General features: G+C 16.3%; 2 protein-coding genes across 2 annotated transcripts, besides 51 other annotated features; both read left to right on the top strand. All coding sequences in view use genetic code 6, as the record gives it.

Annotated features, from left to right (window-relative positions):
- The first annotated feature begins 1,106 nt into the window (after nucleotides 1-1,106).
- Nucleotides 1,107-1,158: a microsatellite.
- Nucleotides 1,113-1,156: a microsatellite.
- Nucleotides 1,159-3,126: 1,968 nt separating the features above from the next.
- Nucleotides 3,127-3,169: a microsatellite.
- Nucleotides 3,130-3,180: a microsatellite.
- Nucleotides 3,181-3,590: 410 nt separating this feature from the next.
- Nucleotides 3,591-3,632: a microsatellite.
- Nucleotides 3,633-4,063: 431 nt separating this feature from the next.
- Nucleotides 4,064-4,224: a microsatellite.
- An 85-nt stretch (nucleotides 4,225-4,309) lies between these two features.
- Nucleotides 4,310-5,780, top strand: IMG5_171460 (hypothetical protein). The gene has a single exon (XM_004029823.1). It carries the CDS (start codon nucleotides 4,547-4,549, stop codon nucleotides 5,747-5,749), a length of 1,203 nt encoding a protein of 400 aa, XP_004029871.1. The 5' UTR covers nucleotides 4,310-4,546; the 3' UTR covers nucleotides 5,750-5,780.
- Nucleotides 5,781-5,960: 180 nt separating this feature from the next.
- Nucleotides 5,961-6,021: a microsatellite.
- A 629-nt stretch (nucleotides 6,022-6,650) lies between these two features.
- Nucleotides 6,651-6,700: a microsatellite.
- Nucleotides 6,701-6,740: a microsatellite.
- A 441-nt stretch (nucleotides 6,741-7,181) lies between these two features.
- Nucleotides 7,182-7,221: a microsatellite.
- Nucleotides 7,222-7,322: 101 nt separating this feature from the next.
- Nucleotides 7,323-7,361: a microsatellite.
- A 533-nt stretch (nucleotides 7,362-7,894) lies between these two features.
- Nucleotides 7,895-7,944: a microsatellite.
- Nucleotides 7,895-7,947: a microsatellite.
- A 10-nt stretch (nucleotides 7,948-7,957) lies between these two features.
- Nucleotides 7,958-7,996: a microsatellite.
- Nucleotides 7,965-8,004: a microsatellite.
- Nucleotides 8,005-8,169: 165 nt separating this feature from the next.
- IMG5_171470 (hypothetical protein) lies at nucleotides 8,170-8,962 on the top strand (the record flags this gene model as incomplete). The annotated part of the gene is made up of 1 exon (XM_004029824.1): nucleotides 8,170-8,962. A coding segment is annotated over exon 1 (783 nt), but the record flags the coding sequence as incomplete, so codon positions are not given.
- A 634-nt stretch (nucleotides 8,963-9,596) lies between these two features.
- Nucleotides 9,597-9,683: a microsatellite.
- Nucleotides 9,650-9,718: a microsatellite.
- Nucleotides 9,689-9,747: a microsatellite.
- Nucleotides 9,748-9,774: 27 nt separating this feature from the next.
- Nucleotides 9,775-9,818: a microsatellite.
- Nucleotides 9,784-9,907: a microsatellite.
- Nucleotides 9,786-9,909: a microsatellite.
- Nucleotides 9,790-9,910: a microsatellite.
- Nucleotides 9,792-9,910: a microsatellite.
- Nucleotides 9,800-9,909: a microsatellite.
- Nucleotides 9,838-9,910: a microsatellite.
- A 2,384-nt stretch (nucleotides 9,911-12,294) lies between these two features.
- Nucleotides 12,295-12,328: a microsatellite.
- Nucleotides 12,318-12,407: a microsatellite.
- A 165-nt stretch (nucleotides 12,408-12,572) lies between these two features.
- Nucleotides 12,573-12,605: a microsatellite.
- A 661-nt stretch (nucleotides 12,606-13,266) lies between these two features.
- Nucleotides 13,267-13,328: a microsatellite.
- A 510-nt stretch (nucleotides 13,329-13,838) lies between these two features.
- Nucleotides 13,839-13,875: a microsatellite.
- Nucleotides 13,876-14,692: 817 nt separating this feature from the next.
- Nucleotides 14,693-14,730: a microsatellite.
- A 1,059-nt stretch (nucleotides 14,731-15,789) lies between these two features.
- Nucleotides 15,790-15,853: a microsatellite.
- Nucleotides 15,790-15,854: a microsatellite.
- Nucleotides 15,798-15,859: a microsatellite.
- A 424-nt stretch (nucleotides 15,860-16,283) lies between these two features.
- Nucleotides 16,284-16,341: a microsatellite.
- Nucleotides 16,342-16,479: 138 nt separating this feature from the next.
- Nucleotides 16,480-16,540: a microsatellite.
- Nucleotides 16,490-16,535: a microsatellite.
- Nucleotides 16,494-16,562: a microsatellite.
- Nucleotides 16,494-16,568: a microsatellite.
- Nucleotides 16,495-16,557: a microsatellite.
- Nucleotides 16,569-16,832: 264 nt separating the features above from the next.
- Nucleotides 16,833-16,864: a microsatellite.
- A 979-nt stretch (nucleotides 16,865-17,843) lies between these two features.
- Nucleotides 17,844-17,928: a microsatellite.
- An 824-nt stretch (nucleotides 17,929-18,752) lies between these two features.
- Nucleotides 18,753-18,804: a microsatellite.
- A 1,054-nt stretch (nucleotides 18,805-19,858) lies between these two features.
- Nucleotides 19,859-19,898: a microsatellite.
- A 63-nt stretch (nucleotides 19,899-19,961) lies between these two features.
- Nucleotides 19,962-20,034: a microsatellite.
- Nucleotides 19,985-20,058: a microsatellite.
- Nucleotides 19,999-20,063: a microsatellite.
- A 243-nt stretch (nucleotides 20,064-20,306) lies between these two features.
- Nucleotides 20,307-20,376: a microsatellite.
- Nucleotides 20,319-20,364: a microsatellite.
- Nucleotides 20,322-20,363: a microsatellite.
- Nucleotides 20,377-20,598: 222 nt separating the features above from the next.
- Nucleotides 20,599-20,682: a microsatellite.
- Nucleotides 20,683-20,695: the final 13 nt, after the last annotated feature.

A 20,695-nucleotide genomic window follows, 5' to 3' on the forward strand; every position in this document is an offset into this window, starting at 1 on the left:
ATTTTATTTATAATGAAAAAAATAAAAATCAATTATTTATTTTTGTTTATAAACTACAGATTTTTTTTTATTTTTTATTTTATTAATAAATAAAATCTTTTTTTATTTTTATAAATCTATTTACGTTTCTGCTAAGTATTTAATTTTAATGTTCTGCCTGAACCAAGTATTTTTTTTAAGCTATTAGTTAATCTTTAATATTTTCAAATTATTTTTACATTTCTTATTTTTCCTGTAAAATTTTTTCATTAGATGAGTTATTTTCATTTATATCATTAATTTTATTTTTAAAATTTTCTATTAAAATATTTGCCTTTATATTTTCATAAATTCTAATCTTAACAAATCCTTAGAAAATATATTTAGCCTTATCATTTTTCAACTGTACTTTTTCAAATGGATTATCTATTTAATTTTCTTCAAAAAAATTAGCTTATTTCCATACTACATCAATTTAATGTACACTTTAAGGGAGTACTTTTCCTACTATATCTTTGATTTATTTAAGATTATTTTCCTTGAATTAATCTATTATTTATTAGAATGATTATTTTTGGCTATTTTTGAATTCCTCAAATTTAGTTTATTGGTGGCTTTGGTGTATTATCATTTAATTTATTTATTCTGCAATGTATTTATTTAGTTCCTTTTTTTAGCGAATTTCATCAAATTATTTATGGTCTTGTAAATATTCAGCCTTTTATTTTAAACGGAGAGTTTCAAAAATTATTTTTCGGTTTTTTTAGACCATTTCAGCCTAGAATATTTAATCTATAAAAAAATAATGGATAAAATGTAATTTTTTAGCCTATAGCATGTTCTCTTATTGCATTTTTTAATAGGTTTATTCAAAGTTTAGAGTCTAAGAGGTTATTTTTTGGAGGATTTTTTAATATTTATCTTCTGTAAGGGCTATTAAATCGCATGTGAATTAATAAAGGAATTAAATTATGTCTTTTTTAGACATTACTATGGCTTTTTTCTTATCCACAGTATATATTTTACTACTGGTAGAGAATATATTATGCGAAAAAAGCTATAGTTTAGGCAAAAAATTTATAATTTATAGTTTTTATTATTTTTGTTGAAAAAAAGACTCATTATGTTTTTAATAAAAAAATAAGGCTTCTTAAAAAAAAAGGTTTTATAAAAAAAAAGCGTTAAAAGTAAGATTTTCTAATATAAAATTTTCATGCTATTCTTCCGTTTTTTTTATTAAAAAATTCGAAAATTCCAAATCTTTTAGTAGTTTACAAGTCGAAAAAGGACATATTTTTTAAGTCCAAGTATATATTATTTCGTTTATAATGTAAGCTCGGATGTTTATGTTTATTATTTTAGTGTACATACGCTCGTATTTGAATAAATCGTACTATTCAAAGACAAAATTTTTCCTTAAAAATCCATTTATGAAATTCAATATGCTGTTTTTACATACTGAGAGTTCCGTTATTCGAGATTATTGGATTCCGACAAGACTTTTGTCCAGAAACTCTACAAATCGCATATTATTATTGAAAAAGTGGCCATCTGGTGATAATAAAGAAGGAGTAGAATGTGGTTTTGTGTGAATAAAAAGTCCCCTATTATCATTAAATATATTCTAAATAAATTACATTAAAGGTGATATATTATTGTTATTTGATTATTAATAATAAATTCCATTTTTATAAAAATTTTAAATTTATGGAAAATGTATATTTATAAGTAAATTTTATAGATGACCAAGAAAAATATCATCCTTTTTAAGTCTTGAAATATTGACTTATTTAATCAATAATAATAGATTATTTGAAAAAAGCCGATTTTAGAGTTTTTCTAAATAACTCACTACAGCCTCATTGGAGTCTGTTATATTACTATTCTATCGAATATTTAGTATGTTTTTTTCTATTTTTTATATTAAACTAGTTAAACTATCTATATCTCTTCTTAATCTTAATTCATTTCTTTTAAAAGTAGGTATTTTTTAGATTATACTATTAGAATTATTTAAACATTCTTTTTATTATTATTAATTATTATTATCTAGAGGAAATGATTGTTAGTTTATATCGTTTATTATTGCGCATTTCTAGTTTCCTAATTGTCCATTTGAGAAATATAACATATCAGCACATACAGCTTCTAGACTACTTTCGAAAGTCTACAATTGGAGTATATTTATGGATAATTCGAAGACTTTCCACATGACAAAAAGCGGTGATTTTCTTAAAAAAACTAGGCTTTCTTCATGTTAGAAAAAATTGCGTTTTCTAAATCCTTTTAAGGTAATATTTCCTTTATTCATTTAAATAAATTTATTAGGTATGAGAAGGCATTTTTATTCCTTTTGTTTTATTTTTTGAGCTTTAAGCCATTCTTATCCACCTGACATATGTGTTTTTTCGTAGTTTTTTTCCTCTTCTTCGTAGTTTTGGATATTGTGTATACTTATTTAGGTACTGTGATCTTTTTAGACTTTTTTAGTGTATGTATTCATTAGTTCATCGAAATCTTCGTGTTACATTAATAAAATTTCTGTGATTTCGGGAATATTGAAAATATTTTAGACGTTATTGAATGTATCAAAAAAACCTTAGGTATCTAATTATATTAGTTTTTCTTAAAAAGGCAATTTTTGGGAAAAAAAAGCTAGTTAATTCCTTAATAATATAGTTTGTATTTTCATTCCGTCAAATTATACTTCCTTTTTTAATTAAGGAATGTCGTTCATAAATGCAGATATTTTAGTTGAACTTTAAAAGAATTTTTTTGCTTATTTTTAAGGATTGCTATTGATAAAAAATAGGTTTTTTTATAAATTATTAATCAAAAAATTATTCAAAATAACTATATTTAATATGCCTTATTAAACTAAAATTAATGTTTCTAAAATTTAGATAAGTTCAGTGAAAGAATTTGTATTTTTTATATAAATTTCCCAATTAGAACTGACTTTTTTAATATCTTTTACAAATTCGTTTCCTAGAAAATCCTTTAAGTATATAATATTATTTTAATTTAAATTAGTTTATATTTTGCATTATATTTATTGATTCTTATATATGGAAAATAAATAAGCTATACCAGAAAGGTAATTGTTTATTTTATTTCTTATTTTAGTGAATTCTAAATATTATAAAGTATTATTATTATTTTAATTTATATTATTATTATTTTCATTTATTAATTTATTATATACACATTCGTAATTATAAGGCTTGTCTAATATGTCATCTTGGGAAAATATTTCATTAAAGTTCTTTATTATATTAATTCCTTCACCTTCATATATTAATTATTTAGCTTTTTTCAAAAGAAGGGCTAAATATTCATTTTCGCTTTCCATAATTTGCAAAAGGACTGCTGTTCGACATTCTGTACTGCTATTTTGAATCATATCACCTATTTTAGTTAAGTTATTATTGATATTTATGTATAATTTAGCAAATGTGGATTAGTATGAATACATTTTTTATTATTAAAATAGTTAAATTATTTAATCGATGCAATTTTGTTATTATTATTATTAAAAGTTAATATTTTTTTCATTTATTTTTTAAATAAATTAGCGAACATTATTTTCCTCTTTTTCAATATCATCTTTCAAAAGTTTAATTATTTAATTAAAAAGATTTAAATTATTAATTTCTAAATTATAAAAAGCGAAAATTTCTTATTTAAAAATATTAAAACGAGGTCTTTTGGACATTATTATGGTTATTAAATTAATTATTTGGTCTTTTAATTCTTTCATATATATATTTTTTAAAATTTCTTTCAAATAACGTACTGCTTTAGCCTTTTCAGTATAAAAAAAGGCTTCTTTTTCTAAAACTTCACATATTAGTTTTTCTTTATCGAATTTTTCTTTAAAAATTGACCTTTCTTTTTTATCTTTTTAACTTAAGTCGTGCTTTATTTAAAAATATAATAAAAACGAACATATTTAACTTATTCGATTCTATATTTCTTCGAAATCAGAAAATACGCATTCGTATATTATTTTTTAATCACCTTCATATATTTCATATGTAAAATCTTTTAAAAAAACTACTTTTTCTTCTTTTAGAAAGTTTTTATTATTTTCATTTTTTTAGGAATTATTTAGATTTTTTTAGGAAATATTTTCCTTTTTTTAAGAATTACTTTCGTTTTTTTATGAATTATTTTCCTTTTTTTAAGAATTATTTTCGTTTTTTTAAGAATTATTTTCGTTTTTTTATGAATTGTTTTCATTTTAATTTTTTATTATTTACATATTTTCATGAGATATAGATGGATTTGTTGTTTTAACAATTTCGTTCTAGTTTAGATTTTTTTTTTTTATTAAATTAGTATTTTCTTATAAATTAATATGTTTTTAAACAAACCGGAAATAATTTAATACATTAATAATTTTCCTTATTGATTTTTTCGATTTTAAAAACAACAATTTTAAATATCTACTATAAAACTAATAATAAACATCATCAAATTAACACTTAAAAATGGACTAAACTCTATCTTTTAATACACTAATTTCCTTCTAGAACCTTGAAGCTATTACTTATTTATTATTTTCATGTAAAAAGGCTAACCAACCTTAAATAATAGTATCTTAATATAAATTGAAAACACTTTCTTATTCCCTTTCATTAACGTTTTTTTAAGCCAGAATTTAAATTTAAAAAATCCATTCTTGACTATTTATAATATAGAAATGTTTTTTTTATTTTCGATTTCGTTTTCTTCCTTACTTTCTTTCTGTAGAATTTTCATTTATTCTTTGACTTCTTTAGCTGTTAGTTTATCCTTTGTTTTTTCCGGGATTTTTTCCTCGTCTTCCTTTCTAAAATATTCGCTCCCTTATTAAATTTGGGCGTCGAATTTTTTATCTATAGAGAACATTAAAGCTTATCCATAATCAATTTTGATATCTTCTTTTATATCGTTTTATAAAGCTAGTTCTGAAACTAAAATTTCCAACTTTTCTTTCGAAGATGGAATTTCAAATATATTATTATCTTCATCAGTTTAAATTTAATCATTGTTTTTTTATTAAGAAAAAAAAGATTATAAATGGATTTAATATATTAAAAAATCAGACATTATTCGTAGTTTTTTCACTTTTCTACCACAAAAATGTTGGTTTTAAAATTCGTTATATATTTAAATGTATTAATAATCACTCAAATAGGTAAAATTTTCAAGTTTTTTAGGTATTTTTTCTTCTATAATTACATTTTGGGATGAAACTACCGAAAGTTCAGGTAAATATTTCTATGTATAATCTTTTGTGGACTAAAAGAATTTCTCAGAATCCAAATTTCTTAATATATCTTCTATTTAAATTATTATTTTTTCGATTTTTTATAATATTAATTATGAGTTTTACTCTTTTCCAATAATAAAATATTCCCTCTGGACTTAATTTCTTAATGAAAAGGCCATTTCTAGTCTATATTAGTACCATTTTTTTAACGCGTCTCGGATGTCAGTTTTATCTAAATTTACTCTCAAAACTTCCTTATATCCATCTTCTAATACATCAGGGTAGGTCTTAGTATTACTGTTTAATGTATATTTTTATTCGTGGATTAGCTTATATAAAATTTCGGAACGCGAAATTTCTTGGTCAGGAAATTCTTTATTGAAAAAAGAATCGGTTTAGACGAATAATAAATGCTTTTTGTCTTAACTTTGGTTAGCTTTTTGGATGTTTTGGATATATTCTTATCGACTTTTGATTGTCTATTCTATTAGGGATGAAGGGTTTTGGGATTGAAAGTAAATGTTTATTATTTTTGATATTTCCTCGTCTTTATTAAATTGGGGTTAGCTTGATTTTTATTACTGTTGTTAGTTGATTTGTTACATATGAGGTTTAAAATTTTTATATATACAATAATTTTATTTTTATTTAAATTAATTAAATCAAAATTTAAATATATTATTTTTTATATAAAAGAGTTTTGTCTATTTTTTTTTATATAAATATTTATTTTTGTGAATTAAATATTTTGAATTTTTTTTTTTAAATATATTTTTTAGAATTTAAGGTTTCTAAATATTTAGTTTTTTAAGAATTTTATAAAAAATTAAAAAATATGATAAATAATTTTGAAAAAAAATACTATAATTATTTGAAATTATAATTATAGTCCTAAGAGAAGAAATCTGAAAAAAAAAATATTTTAAATTCTAATCAAAACAATTAACTAAAAAATAACTTTAACTAACTTTTAAATATAGATTTTTTAAAGAAAAGAAACGTGAATATTTTTAATCTCACAGATAAAGATACTATTTTATACGAAAGTAATTTATAATAACCAAAGATTCGATTGGAATAAATAGAAAAAGATTATAAAAGAAGCTTTTTAATATAAAAAATTTAATAAATATATACTTTATTATTTTTCTTTTTCTTTTTTAGTATAATAATCAATATTATTATATTCAAAAAATTAAAGTTATTTAGTGTTTTGGTTTAATTATTTTATATAAAAAGTATTTTAATAATACAATCTATGAATTTTATTTATAAAAATATTTACGGTAAAACAAACTAAATATTAAGAATTAAAGCTATTTAATATATATTTATAACATTCTAATTTATTGTATAGTAAAAGCTATATAATTTTATATTTAATGAATACCTTAAAATAAAATAAAAAGAAGAGTAAAAATATAAATATAATAATATTAAATATGTATATATAAAAATTAAAAAATATTTATATATTTATAAATATATATATATATATATTTATTAATTATTTTAAGGTTATTTAATTCTTAATTTTTAATTAATACTTTTTCTCTTTTATCAATTTTTAATTTCTTAAGTTTATAAAATGAAATTATGAAATAAAAAATTATATTTGTAAGTAAATATTTAAATTTTTCATAAATATTTAAATAATCAATTATTGAATTATTTGATAATTATTAGAATTATTACTTTTTGTTTTTTTTTGGATTTATTTTTTTAAAAAATGGAATAATTTAAATAAGTTTTATTTTAAATTTAATTTTAATTTTCTTTCTTTATTTAATATTTTAGTTCTATTTAATTTTAAATTTTAATATGATATGCTTTCTTAAAATAGTAATAAATAAAAAAAAAAATTAAAAAGAAGTATTTACTCTTTAAATAATTTTCTAAAATTTTTAATTTTATAATGAATTCACAAAAGTATTAAAATAAATTTTAAATATATAAAAATATAAATATTAAAAAATATAAATATTTAAGAATTTAAGTTTAAATTATGTATTTTAATAATTAAAAAATTATTAATAAAAGTATATTTTTAGTTAAAATGATAATTCTAATACAGAAAAGTTAAAATTATATATATATATATATTATATATATATTTATATATATACTTATTTACATTATAGTAAACTTTATATTCTGTTTTTAAAATGATGAATTTTTTATTAGATGATTTTTTAACCTAATTAAAAGATATAAAATAAGATATACATTAATAAGATTTATTTTTTTTATCTACTTAATTCTAATTATAAATAAAGGTTTAATTAGTTATTTATTGTAATCTTAAACTATTTTATTACTAATTAAATTTTAAGAACACATTAAAAGATATAGAATTTATTTTTTTAAAATTAAAAGAGGCTTAAAAATTAATTAATTCTTTACTATTTTTATAAGATATCATTTGTAAAGAATTACTTTCTTAACTACAAAAAGGTTTATAATTAATACAAAATTATATTAAAAATTAAAAAATATAATATAAATTATTTATTAATTAATAGAAATAACTTTGAACTTGAATTATATTTATACAATAATGAATTAAATATATTTTAAAAATTCATTTTAAGATAAACACTTAATATAATAATTATAATATTCTAATAATATATATAATTGATTAAAAACATAATTTAAAATATATAAATTAAGATATAAATATAAATAATAATTAATATATTAATTAATATTTTTCTCCATAAATTATAAAAATTTAAAAAATTAAAAAAAATTAAAAAAGAAAAAAATGCAATAAACCCTACTAGACCAATAACCGGAAGAAATCCTCTTTCAACTACGGAAACAATTTTACACATAAAAAACTCGTCCAATCGCCTATCGTAAATAATAACTCCGCAATCTATTACAAGGTTTAATAGATTTAGAGCCAGAATTTCATAATTCAATTAAAAAGACTTAGGCATGAACGAATTTAATTCATTTTTATACCAATACAATCTCACAAAATTAGAAATCGAAGAATGTCTTTAAAATATAAATAATTGGGTATTATCGCGCCCTTTAGATACCACACTACTTTCTGGTCCTGGAAAAACATACATAAAACCAGAACCATATGGTGTAGTGTTAATTATGGGTGCTTGGAATTATCCTTTATATACTTGCCTGCCTTATTTCGCTTAGGCATTATGTGCTGGAAACACTATATTGTTAAAACCTTCTGAACTATCAGAAAACACATCAAAGACTATAAAAAAATTAATCGAGAAATACACAGATTAAGAATGTTATAAATGCATAGAAGGAGATTATTTACTATCGAGTAAATTAACTTGTTTAAAATGGGATTTAATTATGTTTACAGGAAGTCCGGAAAAAGGAAAACTTGTTTCGAAAGCTGCTGCAGAAAATTTGGTCCCATGTATATTGGAATTAGGGGGGAAAAACCCTACTATTGTAGATTAGGATGCTAATTTAGAAAGTGCGGCTTTGAGGATAATTTAAGGAAAATTTATCAATTGTGGTTAGACTTGCATTGCTGCGGATTATGTTTTTGTACATGAGAGTGTTAAGGAGGTTTTAATGAAAAAATTCGGGGAGAAATTAAAGAGCTTTTTCGGAGATAATGCCCTAATGTCGGATGATTATAGTAGGATTTTGTCTGTTTAGCATACATAGAGGCTTGTTTAGATGATTAAAATAGAAGATCATTAAGGAGAAATAGTTTATGGAGGGTAATATGATGTAGAAAAAAATATTTAGCACCAACTATTATTTTATAACCGGTTTTAAGTTCGAAAGTTATGAAAGAAGAAATTTTCGGACCAATTATGCCTGTATTGACTTTCAAGGATATTAATGAAGTGATAAATTTTATTAATATTAGGGAAAAGCCATTAACTTTATATTATTTTGGGAGTAAAAATTAAAATCTTGTAAATGAAAGTACAAGTTCAGGTTCTTTTATAGTTAATGAAATAGCCTTATAACTTTCTAATACTTATTTACCTTTTGGAGGTGTTGGTTATAGTGGTTAAGGCTAATGTAGAGGAATTACTGGTTTTAATACTTTTTCACATTAAAAACCAGTTTTTGTGAAAGATAATATTAATTTTTTCCCATTTTCAGCAAGATTTCCGCCATATACTGGTTAAAAATAAAATATACTTAGATTTTTGTTTAGATATACAAATATAAGATAAGATGCATTAGCTAAGTTTATATTTGGAATTTGCCTAACAGGTATTTTATTAAAATATGTGTAAAAATAGAATAAGGAGGGATTAAGAGTAATTTTAAAAAGATTTATAAATTTATGATATAAATAAAAAATATATATAATTGAAATTTATAAAAAATATATGAATTAATAATACATAAATATAAAAATATAAAAATATAAAAATATAAAAATATAAAAATATAAAAATATATAAATATATAAATATATATATATAAATATATACTTTTATTTATTTATATTTTTATACATTTATTTATATATTTCTAATATATTTATTATTATTTTTTCCTTTTTATTTTATTAATATTAATAATTATATAAATATTTATTTTTTTATATTTTATTTATTATTTTTATCTCTTTATTTTTGATTTTCTTTTATTTTTCCTTATTTCTATTTTATTTAATTTTTTTTATTTTTATTTTTTTATTTTATTTATTTTTTTTTTCTTATATATAATATATATAACCTTATCTAATTTAATAATTATTAGAATACAAAGAATTATTTATATAAAAATTTAATTTTTTTATAATTGTTAAAATTTTTAATGGTTTACTTCCTCAAATAATAAAAATATAGTTACAAATTTTTACAATCCATATAAAATATATATTTTTTAACAAATATATTTATTATCACGTATAATATAAATAAAATTATTTTATAAAATATATTCTTCTTTTTAATAATTAGATAATTGCTTTTTTAGACACAATAAATAATTCTTATAATAATTTTTCTCTTATATATAAGTGATTTTTAAAAATTATGTCAAAAATTTTAATGTTTGTTCTAATATATTTGATTTTTAATATAAAACATTATATAAATAATTGAAACATAAATAAAACAAAGATTTTTATTAATACTTTACTTAATCAAAACAAAAAATATATAAATAAAATAAAATAAATAATAATTTTTTTTTATTTTTATAAAATATATATATTTTTTTTTTTAATTTATTTATTTAATAATTATTAATATAAAATATAAATTATAAAAATTTTATTTTATTTAAAAAAGTGAAATATTAATATAAAATAAAATATTAATTTTTTATTTTTAAATAATATATTTATATTTAAAATAATAAATAGTTTATTTAGAAATTCTAGTAGTCGAGTAAAAGCTTGAAATATAGTTTTTTATGATAATTCTTGATAAATAAACAATTTAAAAATATAAATCAAATATAAACTCCAAATTTAATAAAAGAATAAATATAAAATTTATATCTTCTTTAAAGGAAAGTAGAATTTATTAATAATAAATTTTTAATAAAAATAAAGTAGAAAACGATACAATTAATAAATTTAAAAAATCTCTTATTTATATTAAAATAATTATAATTAAAGTCAAATATTCAATAATAATTTTGAATCAGAAAAAGTAAAGTATTATCCAAAAAATAGCTTTATTTAAAAAATATAGTTAAAAGAAGATAAAGTATAATTGTAATTATATATTAATAAGTTATCCTGAAATAGTTCTTAATAATTAATTAAATCAGAATAAGAAAAAATCAAAAGAAAAAATATAGCCCATAATTATTATATTCTATAAAATAGAAAAATAATTAATGAAAAAATATAAGAAGCAGAATATTTATATGAATACGATTTAAATTAAAGTATATATAATGATTTTAATAATAATAATAATTTATAAATTAATAATGTAAAAAATAATTATTATTCGCATATATATATATATTAATATTTAGGTTTTTCTTTTTTAAACAAAAAAAACTAAAAAAGAAAAAGGAAATATAAATTAATATAAAGTCTTAAATATTCAGTTTTTTTTTAATTAATAATAAAATAATATAAAAATTAAGCTATTTTCAAATAATTTATATGAAATAAAAATAAGAATACAGTTCTTAAATATTAGAATAAAAAAATATAAAAAAGAAATATGAATATATATTAAAATATTTAATATGAAAAAATATTGCCCTCTATCCTTTTAATACCTGTGTCATACCCATTTCATTATACAGAGTTGTGTCCTGTATATGTCACAAAAACAAGAGCACACACATAATAAGAATTATTAAAATAAAAATATAAATAAATGTAGTATATATAATTTCGAAAATAAATAAATTTAAGAAAATATAAAAAAAATATATATCTATTAATACTTTTATATAGTTAATTATATTTTTAATAATAGAAATAATTTTAATAACTCTATAACAACATAAATTAAAAATACTAATATAGAATGAGATAAATAAATATATTAAATATTCAATCTAAAGTTATTTTTTTTTTACTGAAATTATATTTTTTTATTGAATATGTTTAAATAACTCTATTTTTATTTAAAAGTTTATTAACTTTATAATTTATCGTTTTAATAGTATAATGTATTTAACTATTTATATTAATTTACATATTACAAACTTAATTATTAATAGATATTCAAAAGTTATTATCTTATTAAAAGACTAAAATTAAAATAATAATATTACAACGATTTTTTTTCAAATATATATTTATAAACTTAAAATTGTTAAGTATTAATTTAAAGGTTATATTAATTTTTTATTTGAGAATTCTATTAAACTCGTTTTATTTAATATAGATAAGCTTTTTTAATTTGTTTTTATTTTTCTTATTACAATTAAAAAAATAAAAATTATTAATCTAATATATTTTAGGGAAAAATAAAATAAAAAATCTTTATATAAAAATGTAATAAAATAAATTTAAACTTTATATAAATTTAGTAAAATATATAAATTAATAATATCAAATGTAAGAAATCAAATTTTAAAAATATTTTTGTTTTCATTTTTCTATATTAAAAATATAATTTATATTTAAATTTAAAAAATATTAAAATTTAAAAATAATTTAACATTAATTTAAATTAAAAAAGATTTTTACAAAAATATAATTTAAATTTAAAAATATATTATATAACAATATTTTTTTAATAAGTTAATAATATTAATTATTATTATTTTTTTATATTTTTTATTTATTAAAAATTATAATAAATTAAAATTTAAAGAAAATAATTTTTTCTTACAAAATGAATTTTATATTTATATTAAATTATATTTTTATTATTTGAAATATAAAAATATATTTAAATAATAAACAAATAAAAATATTAAACAAATATACAATAACTATTTATATTTTAAACAATTTATTTTATTTAATATTAAAATATAATATATACTATTACTTTTTTTTTTAAAAAAAAATATAAATATATATATGCATATAATAAAAAAAAAATACAATATTTCTTTATTTTTAAAATAAATTAAAAAAAAATGGATTAGAAAAATGAATAAAAAGAAATATTTTAAATAAAAAATTCCGAAAGCTTTACATTTTTATAATCTAGTGGAACAAAAAATGAGAAAAATTTAGAATAGGAAGATTTAAATAATCAACAAAAATAAATAAATAAAATTGAAAAATAATAATTACTTTTAAAAATGCAATAATTTAAACAAGAATTATAAGAAGCCTATGATAAATCAAAAAAAGATTTATAAAAGCTCAAAACTGTAGAAAACATAAGCCTTATAGAAACTATTGAGTAACCATTAGCACTTAGTAATGAATAAAAATTGAATTTATTATAAGAATTAGAAAACGAAAAATAATAAATTTAATAGTAAATGTTATAAAAAGAACAGAAGTTAATAACTTATTATAATATAGAACCTGAAACTTAAATTTTAGAAGACGGATAATAATAGGGTAACAGTGCAAATAAATAGTAATTAAAACATTAATCTAAGCAATAATTATAATAACAATTTCCTTTATAAAAATAATAATAATAATAATAATAATAATAATAATAATAATAATAATAATAATAATAATTAAATATTTTATACTAATAAAATAATTAGTAATTACCTTAAAATTTAAACAATCTTAATTACGATTTTCAAAATTAATTATTAATAATAGAAGAGAAAAACAAGTCTAAAATCGATTATTTAAAAAAAAAATATAATTTTTAGAAAACGAAAATATTTAATTAAAATAATTAAATGCAGAACAAAACAAAAATGCACAAGAAGTTTTAAAAGAACTTGAAACTCCAAATTATGAGTAGGCAATTTTAAAAGTAAAATAAGTGAAAACGAAAATAAAATAAACCGAAAAATTTATAAATTGTATCTTCGATATGGTCAATAACTGTAATCCTTCATAAGAAAATGGTACTTAATAAGCACCTAACCTTAAGTAAATTTGGAAATGGTTAAAAGAAATTATGAAGGAGTTTATACTTTTAAAAAACTAATAAATATATGTAAAAAAATCAGACAATTTTATGTTTAAATCATGTCTTTTAGAATAAAAAAATGCAACAAATAATGGAAAAACTAATAATAATAATGTTAATAATAATAATAATAATAATGAGTCTGAAATTTTAAAGGAAATAAACAAAATTTTGAAAGTAGATAATAAATTAGAAACTATTTAAATCATTAAATAAATTATTTAAGAAAATACTAGATTTAAAAAAAGTTTCCATTAAAAATCTTAATAAGAGTTTACTAATTATGAAAATGATAATGTTTAAGTTATTAAATAAGAAAAAAATAATATTTAGAATTTTAATAAAAAGTTTGGTTTGTAAGTAGAATGTTAAACTATAGAAAATATGTATAAAAATATTGGAAATAATAATAAAAATAATCTAAAATATTATAGGTTTTAAAGCCCTTAGGATTAAAGAAATAACCAATTTTATAATAATGATAATTTTTATAATAACCTTTATACAAAGATTAATTAAAAATGAAAATATAAAGAATGTGACTTTTTTATAAAGATATATATATATATTGAATATTTTAGATTTAAAAAAATATTAATTATATGAATATAGATAAAAATCATTTTTTTATTTATATTTTAAAATAAATAAAATATATATATTTTTTATATTATATATATATATTTCTTAAAAAAATTTTGATATATTTTTTTTATTAACTTAATAATTTTTTATTTATTTTTTTAGAATTATTATTTTCTTATTTCCTTTTTTAATAAATTTATGATTTATAAGCATTATTAAAAAAATTCTTTAATAATTATATTTTTGTAAATTAAATTAATTAAATTCTTTATATATTTTACATTTCGATTTCCTAAACATTAAACTAATTCATAAACTTTTCTTGAATTTTCTCTTAATTTTTTAAGAAAATTTTAAAAACATATATATATTAATTTATAAATTATTTTTTTAATTATATAAATATTTCATGTTTGTTTAGGGATTAATTTTTATTAAAAAATAACTTTATGTGTAATTTTTTGTAGAGTTTAGTGTCCTTATAGATTATTTTTGTTCTTATTGATTAAAGTTAAATTTTTATTTTTATAATTTTTTGTATACATTAATTCATATATTTTTGTATTATTTTGAATTTTATTATGATTATTAATTTTTTTTCTAAATAAAGGAAAATAATAAAAATATTCTATATTTTTTACTATATTTAATTAATTATATTATTTTTAAAATAATATAATGTATAATATATCAAGAATAATAACACTTTAATTTGATTTCAAACATTATTTATAATTTTTGATTTACCTTATTTATTTTAAGTTTTTTATTTGTATAATTAAATACTATAATAAAATAATATTTTTAATAAATAAATTATATACAAACATTTGGTAAGATTTTAATTATCTAATTAAAGAAATAATTGATATTGAATTTATAAAGTTATATTTTTAAATTATAGGATTAAAAAAATTATAATTATAATATAATAGTTCTTGACTTATTTATTTTAACAATAATTATATTAAATTTCTTATAAAATTATAATTTTTTTTTATATATATATTTTACTTATTATTTTTTTTATGATTTAAATATTAAATACACATAATTTGTTAAAATTTATAATTTTTGTTTTTTTACATTTAGTTTTTGAATATATTTAAAATCCAAACAATTGATTAAAAGTAAAAAAGAGAATATAAATCATTATTAAAAAATAAAAAATTAGAAAACTAAATTATAATTTTAATAAATTAATTACACAAAAGAAAAATTATAAAAAAGTATTACTTAGTACATATATTTTCAAAAATAAAAAAAATCAAATTTGTAATAATAATAAAAAAATAAAATAAGTATAATATATTTTAAAAAAAAACTTTCTTAATTTAAAATTATAAAATAAATAATATTAAAAAGAGAAAATGTAAGAAATAGGCATAGTTTAAATGGAAGAAAATACAGACTTTGATTATTCCGATTACGAATAAAATGGAGGTTTTATCTATTTTTATTTATCATAAATATATATATAAAAAACTATAATAATAAAAAAATATATAATTAAAAATAATAATATAAAAAAAAAATAGAGAATAAAAACGCAAGTTTTATATATTCAAAATCTAATTTTATAAGAATAAGAACTGCACCACCCCGCCCATTAACTGAAATCGAATAATTTAAAAGAACTTAAGAATTTTTAATATTAGAATACTCAGTTTTATGTTCATAAAATTTAATACAAAATAGTCTTTAAAAATATGATTTAGATTCAACTGAAGGTTCAAAAGCATGTAAAAATTTCCTAAATGTAATAGAAAAACTATGTTTGGTAAATAATATTTATAGATTAATAAATTTTTATTTTAAGTAAATAATTTACAAAAAGAAAATATAAGTAGAAACATAAAAAAGGGATTATAGATAAAAATTTTCAACAGCCTATAAAAATTTATATAATGAAGGAGAATTATGTTATTTAAATGAAATTTTAGATAGTGCATAAGAAGGTAATTAAATTATATATAAATATATATATTACACAAAACATAAATATATATAAAATTATATTTTTTTATATTTTTTATGTTTTCTGTAATTATATATTTAATCTTAAAAATTAATTGCACAATTTATTTTTCTTAACATATTATTTTTATTCATTATTAATGAAATTACAGAAAAATAAAAAAACTATATGAAAAAATAAAATAAATAAATAAATATTTATATATAAATATGTATATATTTATTTATATATAAATTAATATATTATTATATATATATTTATACTTTATAAAAATATTTTTAAAAAAGCATTTTCTCATTTATGGGTAAATGGCGATAAATATGTATTTTCGAATGAAGTTTTAGACAGTGGATAATAATTATTAAAAAAATTTAATTAATTATAATTGTTTTTAAGAACTATTTTCAGTTAGATTTGTTAAGAAACTATATCTATAAATTAATTACATGACGAATTAAAAAATTAGCTTGAAATGTTTGATAAAATATGGACTACTTTTGAATAAGTAATAGCTTTTTTTTATTTTTTTTTTAAAAAAAAAATTAATAAAAAAAAAAAGTAATATGTAGAAGAATTAATGGTTATAGAAAAAGACGCGAAAAGATATATTGAAAAAGCCATATAAATAGAAAAAGAATTATATTCATTAGAAATACGTGAGAAAATAAAAGGGAAAAAATTTATATCAAACTCAGATATAACAAATTTAAAAAGAGAATTATGCCAAATAATCCAAAAAATAAATTCAGTCGCAAATTATTAAGGAAAGGGTAGAGACGACCTTCAATTTGAGATTTTGGAAGAAAGTGAATGCATTTTAAGGCGAATTACATAAGAATAAAGTCAAGCAGTACGAATACTAGCCTAAAATATAAAAAATACATTCGAAAATTTACGCATTTTATTCCGAAAATATGAATAGAATATGGAAATAGTTGATCCTTAATTAAAAAATAATACTGATTTAGTTGAAATATTAGTAGAATATGAAGAAAATTGGGAAAAAGGGAAAACGTATTTTCTAGATTCTTAAAGATGTGTATATTTGATTCATTTTTCTCATATAATAGAAACTACAGCTTAAAAACATAAATAATTTTAAGAATAAATTGATTGCAGGGACTCTGATGTCTTTTTAATTATACCTTATTTATTAATTTTAAAATGCCTTAATAATGAAGATAAAAATATATGCTCTTTCCTTCTACCTTAGTTAAAAGAGCCAAAAGGAAACCACATAAATATAATGTTTGAAGATTTGAAATTAGAATTTGAATAATGGAAAAAAGGACATCAAAAAATGTATGAGTTTTATAATATTCTAGAAAAAGTACTTTTGGAAATTTAACTTAGTTAAAATGAATGTTTTGAAGTAAAGAATAGATAAATTAATAATATTGTACATAAAATAAAATAATTAAGCATATAATTATAAAGATAAAATACTGTTGAGTGGAATGGATTTTTACATGCAGCATTGTGTAGTATTTGATAAATTTTTTAAACTAATTTCATTCGATATTTAATTAGAGTTTATATAAAAATATATATATATATATATATATATATTTATATATATATATATATAAATATTTATATATATCTATATTTTAATATATAATATATATTTTTTCAAACTACTATTAATTGTAAGAAAAATACTTTTATATTTTTTTATTATTTTTATTTTTTACACATTATTTATTTATATAATAATAAACAACTAAATTTATGTTTATAATTTAGATATATTTAAAAGATGTTTATATTAATATATATTTTTCTTTTTTCTTTAAAACAAAATAATTTTTATATTGTATATTTATAATATATTCTTTTATCTTTTTAATTTACTTTATTCAAAGTTTTATTTTTATTTTTTTAAAAAAATTTTTAATAATATATAAAATAAAAGTTAAAAAGGAAATATTTTTATATAATTTTTATAATATTTTTAATAAAAAATTAGTTTTAATATTAAAAGAAATATATATATATTAAATATTTAATTTTATACAAAATTAGGGAAAATTGTTAATTAATAACTATATACAGACAATAATTATATATATTTGTAAAAATTATTATACAATATTATTTTAATTATTTTTTCTATTAATTTTTAAATAATAAATAGATTTATATATTTATTTAAATTTTACTTTTATTAATTATAATAAAAATAATAATACATATTTATATTTTGCATCAAAAATCATCATATTATGTTTTTTAAACTTTTTATCTGACTCTGTTTTCATTTGCTCTAAAGAATAAATAAATACCTACAAGAATCATGATAAAAATAATTAAAAAGATAAATTATCCAACCTTATTTTATTTTTATTATTAAATTTAATATTTTTGTTAATTTTGTTAGTTTTAAATTTCCAATTTTTCTTATTCTTCTTAAAAATTTTTCATTTATTTTTTATTATTAATATTTTTTTAATTTTTATAATTTTTAATTTCCTATTTTTTTTAGATTTATTAAATTTCCTATTACTTTTTCTATTCAATTTTATCCTTAATAATATTTTCGTAATTTTACCCGCTTTTATTTATATCATCTTTATTAATTCCTAATTCTTCATCTAAAAAGACTTTTATAATCGAAGCCCTTTCATATAAAGCAGCTGTATGTAAAATATTATTTCCCTCTTTTTTATTTTTAATATTTAAAAACTCTTTAATTTCCTTTTATTATTCTTCATTTTTAATCATCAAATTTTTACATTTTTATATAAATTCATATATAAAATCGCCTAATCCAACTTAAACAGCTACATGTAAAATTGATTCATTTGTATTTTCATCGATTTAAAATATATTTATTTTAGCTTAATTTATTAAAAAAATAGCCTTAGTAGAATCCTCGTTTCTAACTGCAATTTACAAAGGAGTCCCCAAATCAGAATTCGCGTCTAAATTTGCCCCTACTTTAATTAATTTTAAGACTATTTCTTCATTATTTCTGAATTAACATGCTACATGAATAGCCTATATATTTCCGTCAGTTATTATATGGTTTATATTGATGTTTTTATGCTTTAAAAGCAAATCTACTCCTTCTTCGAAATTCATAGATATTGCAAATTACAAAGGGGTGTAGTTATTTTCTGTTTCTTATAAATTTAGATTTAAGGGATTGGATTAGGATTTATCTTCTAGAAGAAATAAAAGAGATTAAGTATCACAGTTTTGGATTGCTATATGAATTAATGCTTTGCCGGTTTTTTATTCGATAGTGTTTATGTCTATAAGATCTCTGTTGCATTTTAGATGGCTTTAAAATTTTTCGAAATTACTTTTTTTTAATTCTTTAAAAATTGTTTAAAACATTTATATTTTTTATTTATTTGGATATTTTATTTTAAATAAATATAAATAATTTATTTAATAAGTATATTTAATATTTTTTATTTTTCTTATATATATTTTTTTAATATCTATACTTTTTTTTATTTGTATTTAGAATAATTAATATATTTTATTTTTATATAAATAAAAATATATATCATAATTTTTAATATTAATTATGTTTTTAAATATTAAATTAATTAAAAAGATATTAATAAAAATTAAATAAAATATAATATTAGATTTACAAATATACATATATTTTAAAATATATATAAAAAAAATATTTATATATTATATTATTATATATGTTATTAAAAAAAAATATATATAAAATTATTATTTTTATATAATATATATATATACAATTATATTTATATGATAAATTTATATCATAATTATAGTCTATAAAATTATTATATTTTAATCATTTAAATTTTAGTATTTTTATTTTTAATTGTAAACTTTATTTTTATTCAAAAAAAAGATTGATTAAAATATTATTATTATATAAATATAAAAACAATTATTATATATAGTTTTATTATTATAAAATTAAACTTTTTTTTAAAAAAGAAAGAAATTAAATTATTGAAATAAACAACATAAAATATTTAATTATACTTTATAATAAAAAAAATTATTCATTATAAAATAATTATTATATAATAATAAAATTTATTATTAAATAAAAATTTATATATTTATTATTATATTATTTTTAAATTTAAAATTATTATAGTAATTCTGAATAAAATTTTCTTTAGAATAAGTAATATTTTAAAAATTGATATTTAATTGAACTATTAATTATAAAAATTCAAAATATTATAAAAAAAAATGTATATATTTTTTGTAATAATATATATTTTTAAAAAATTTTGATATTTATTTATATATTAATGATTTTTTTTACAAAATTTTAATTGTGTTTTTGTAAAATTTAAACTATAAAATAAATAAAAATATTAAATTAATTTAAAAAAAATTATAAATAAATAAAAAAATAATTATTAATTAAAATATATATATATA

Source organism: Ichthyophthirius multifiliis, assembly GCF_000220395.1.
Source record: "Ichthyophthirius multifiliis unplaced genomic scaffold scaff_1120509251262, whole genome shotgun sequence".
Taxonomy (NCBI): domain Eukaryota; phylum Ciliophora; class Oligohymenophorea; order Hymenostomatida; genus Ichthyophthirius; species Ichthyophthirius multifiliis.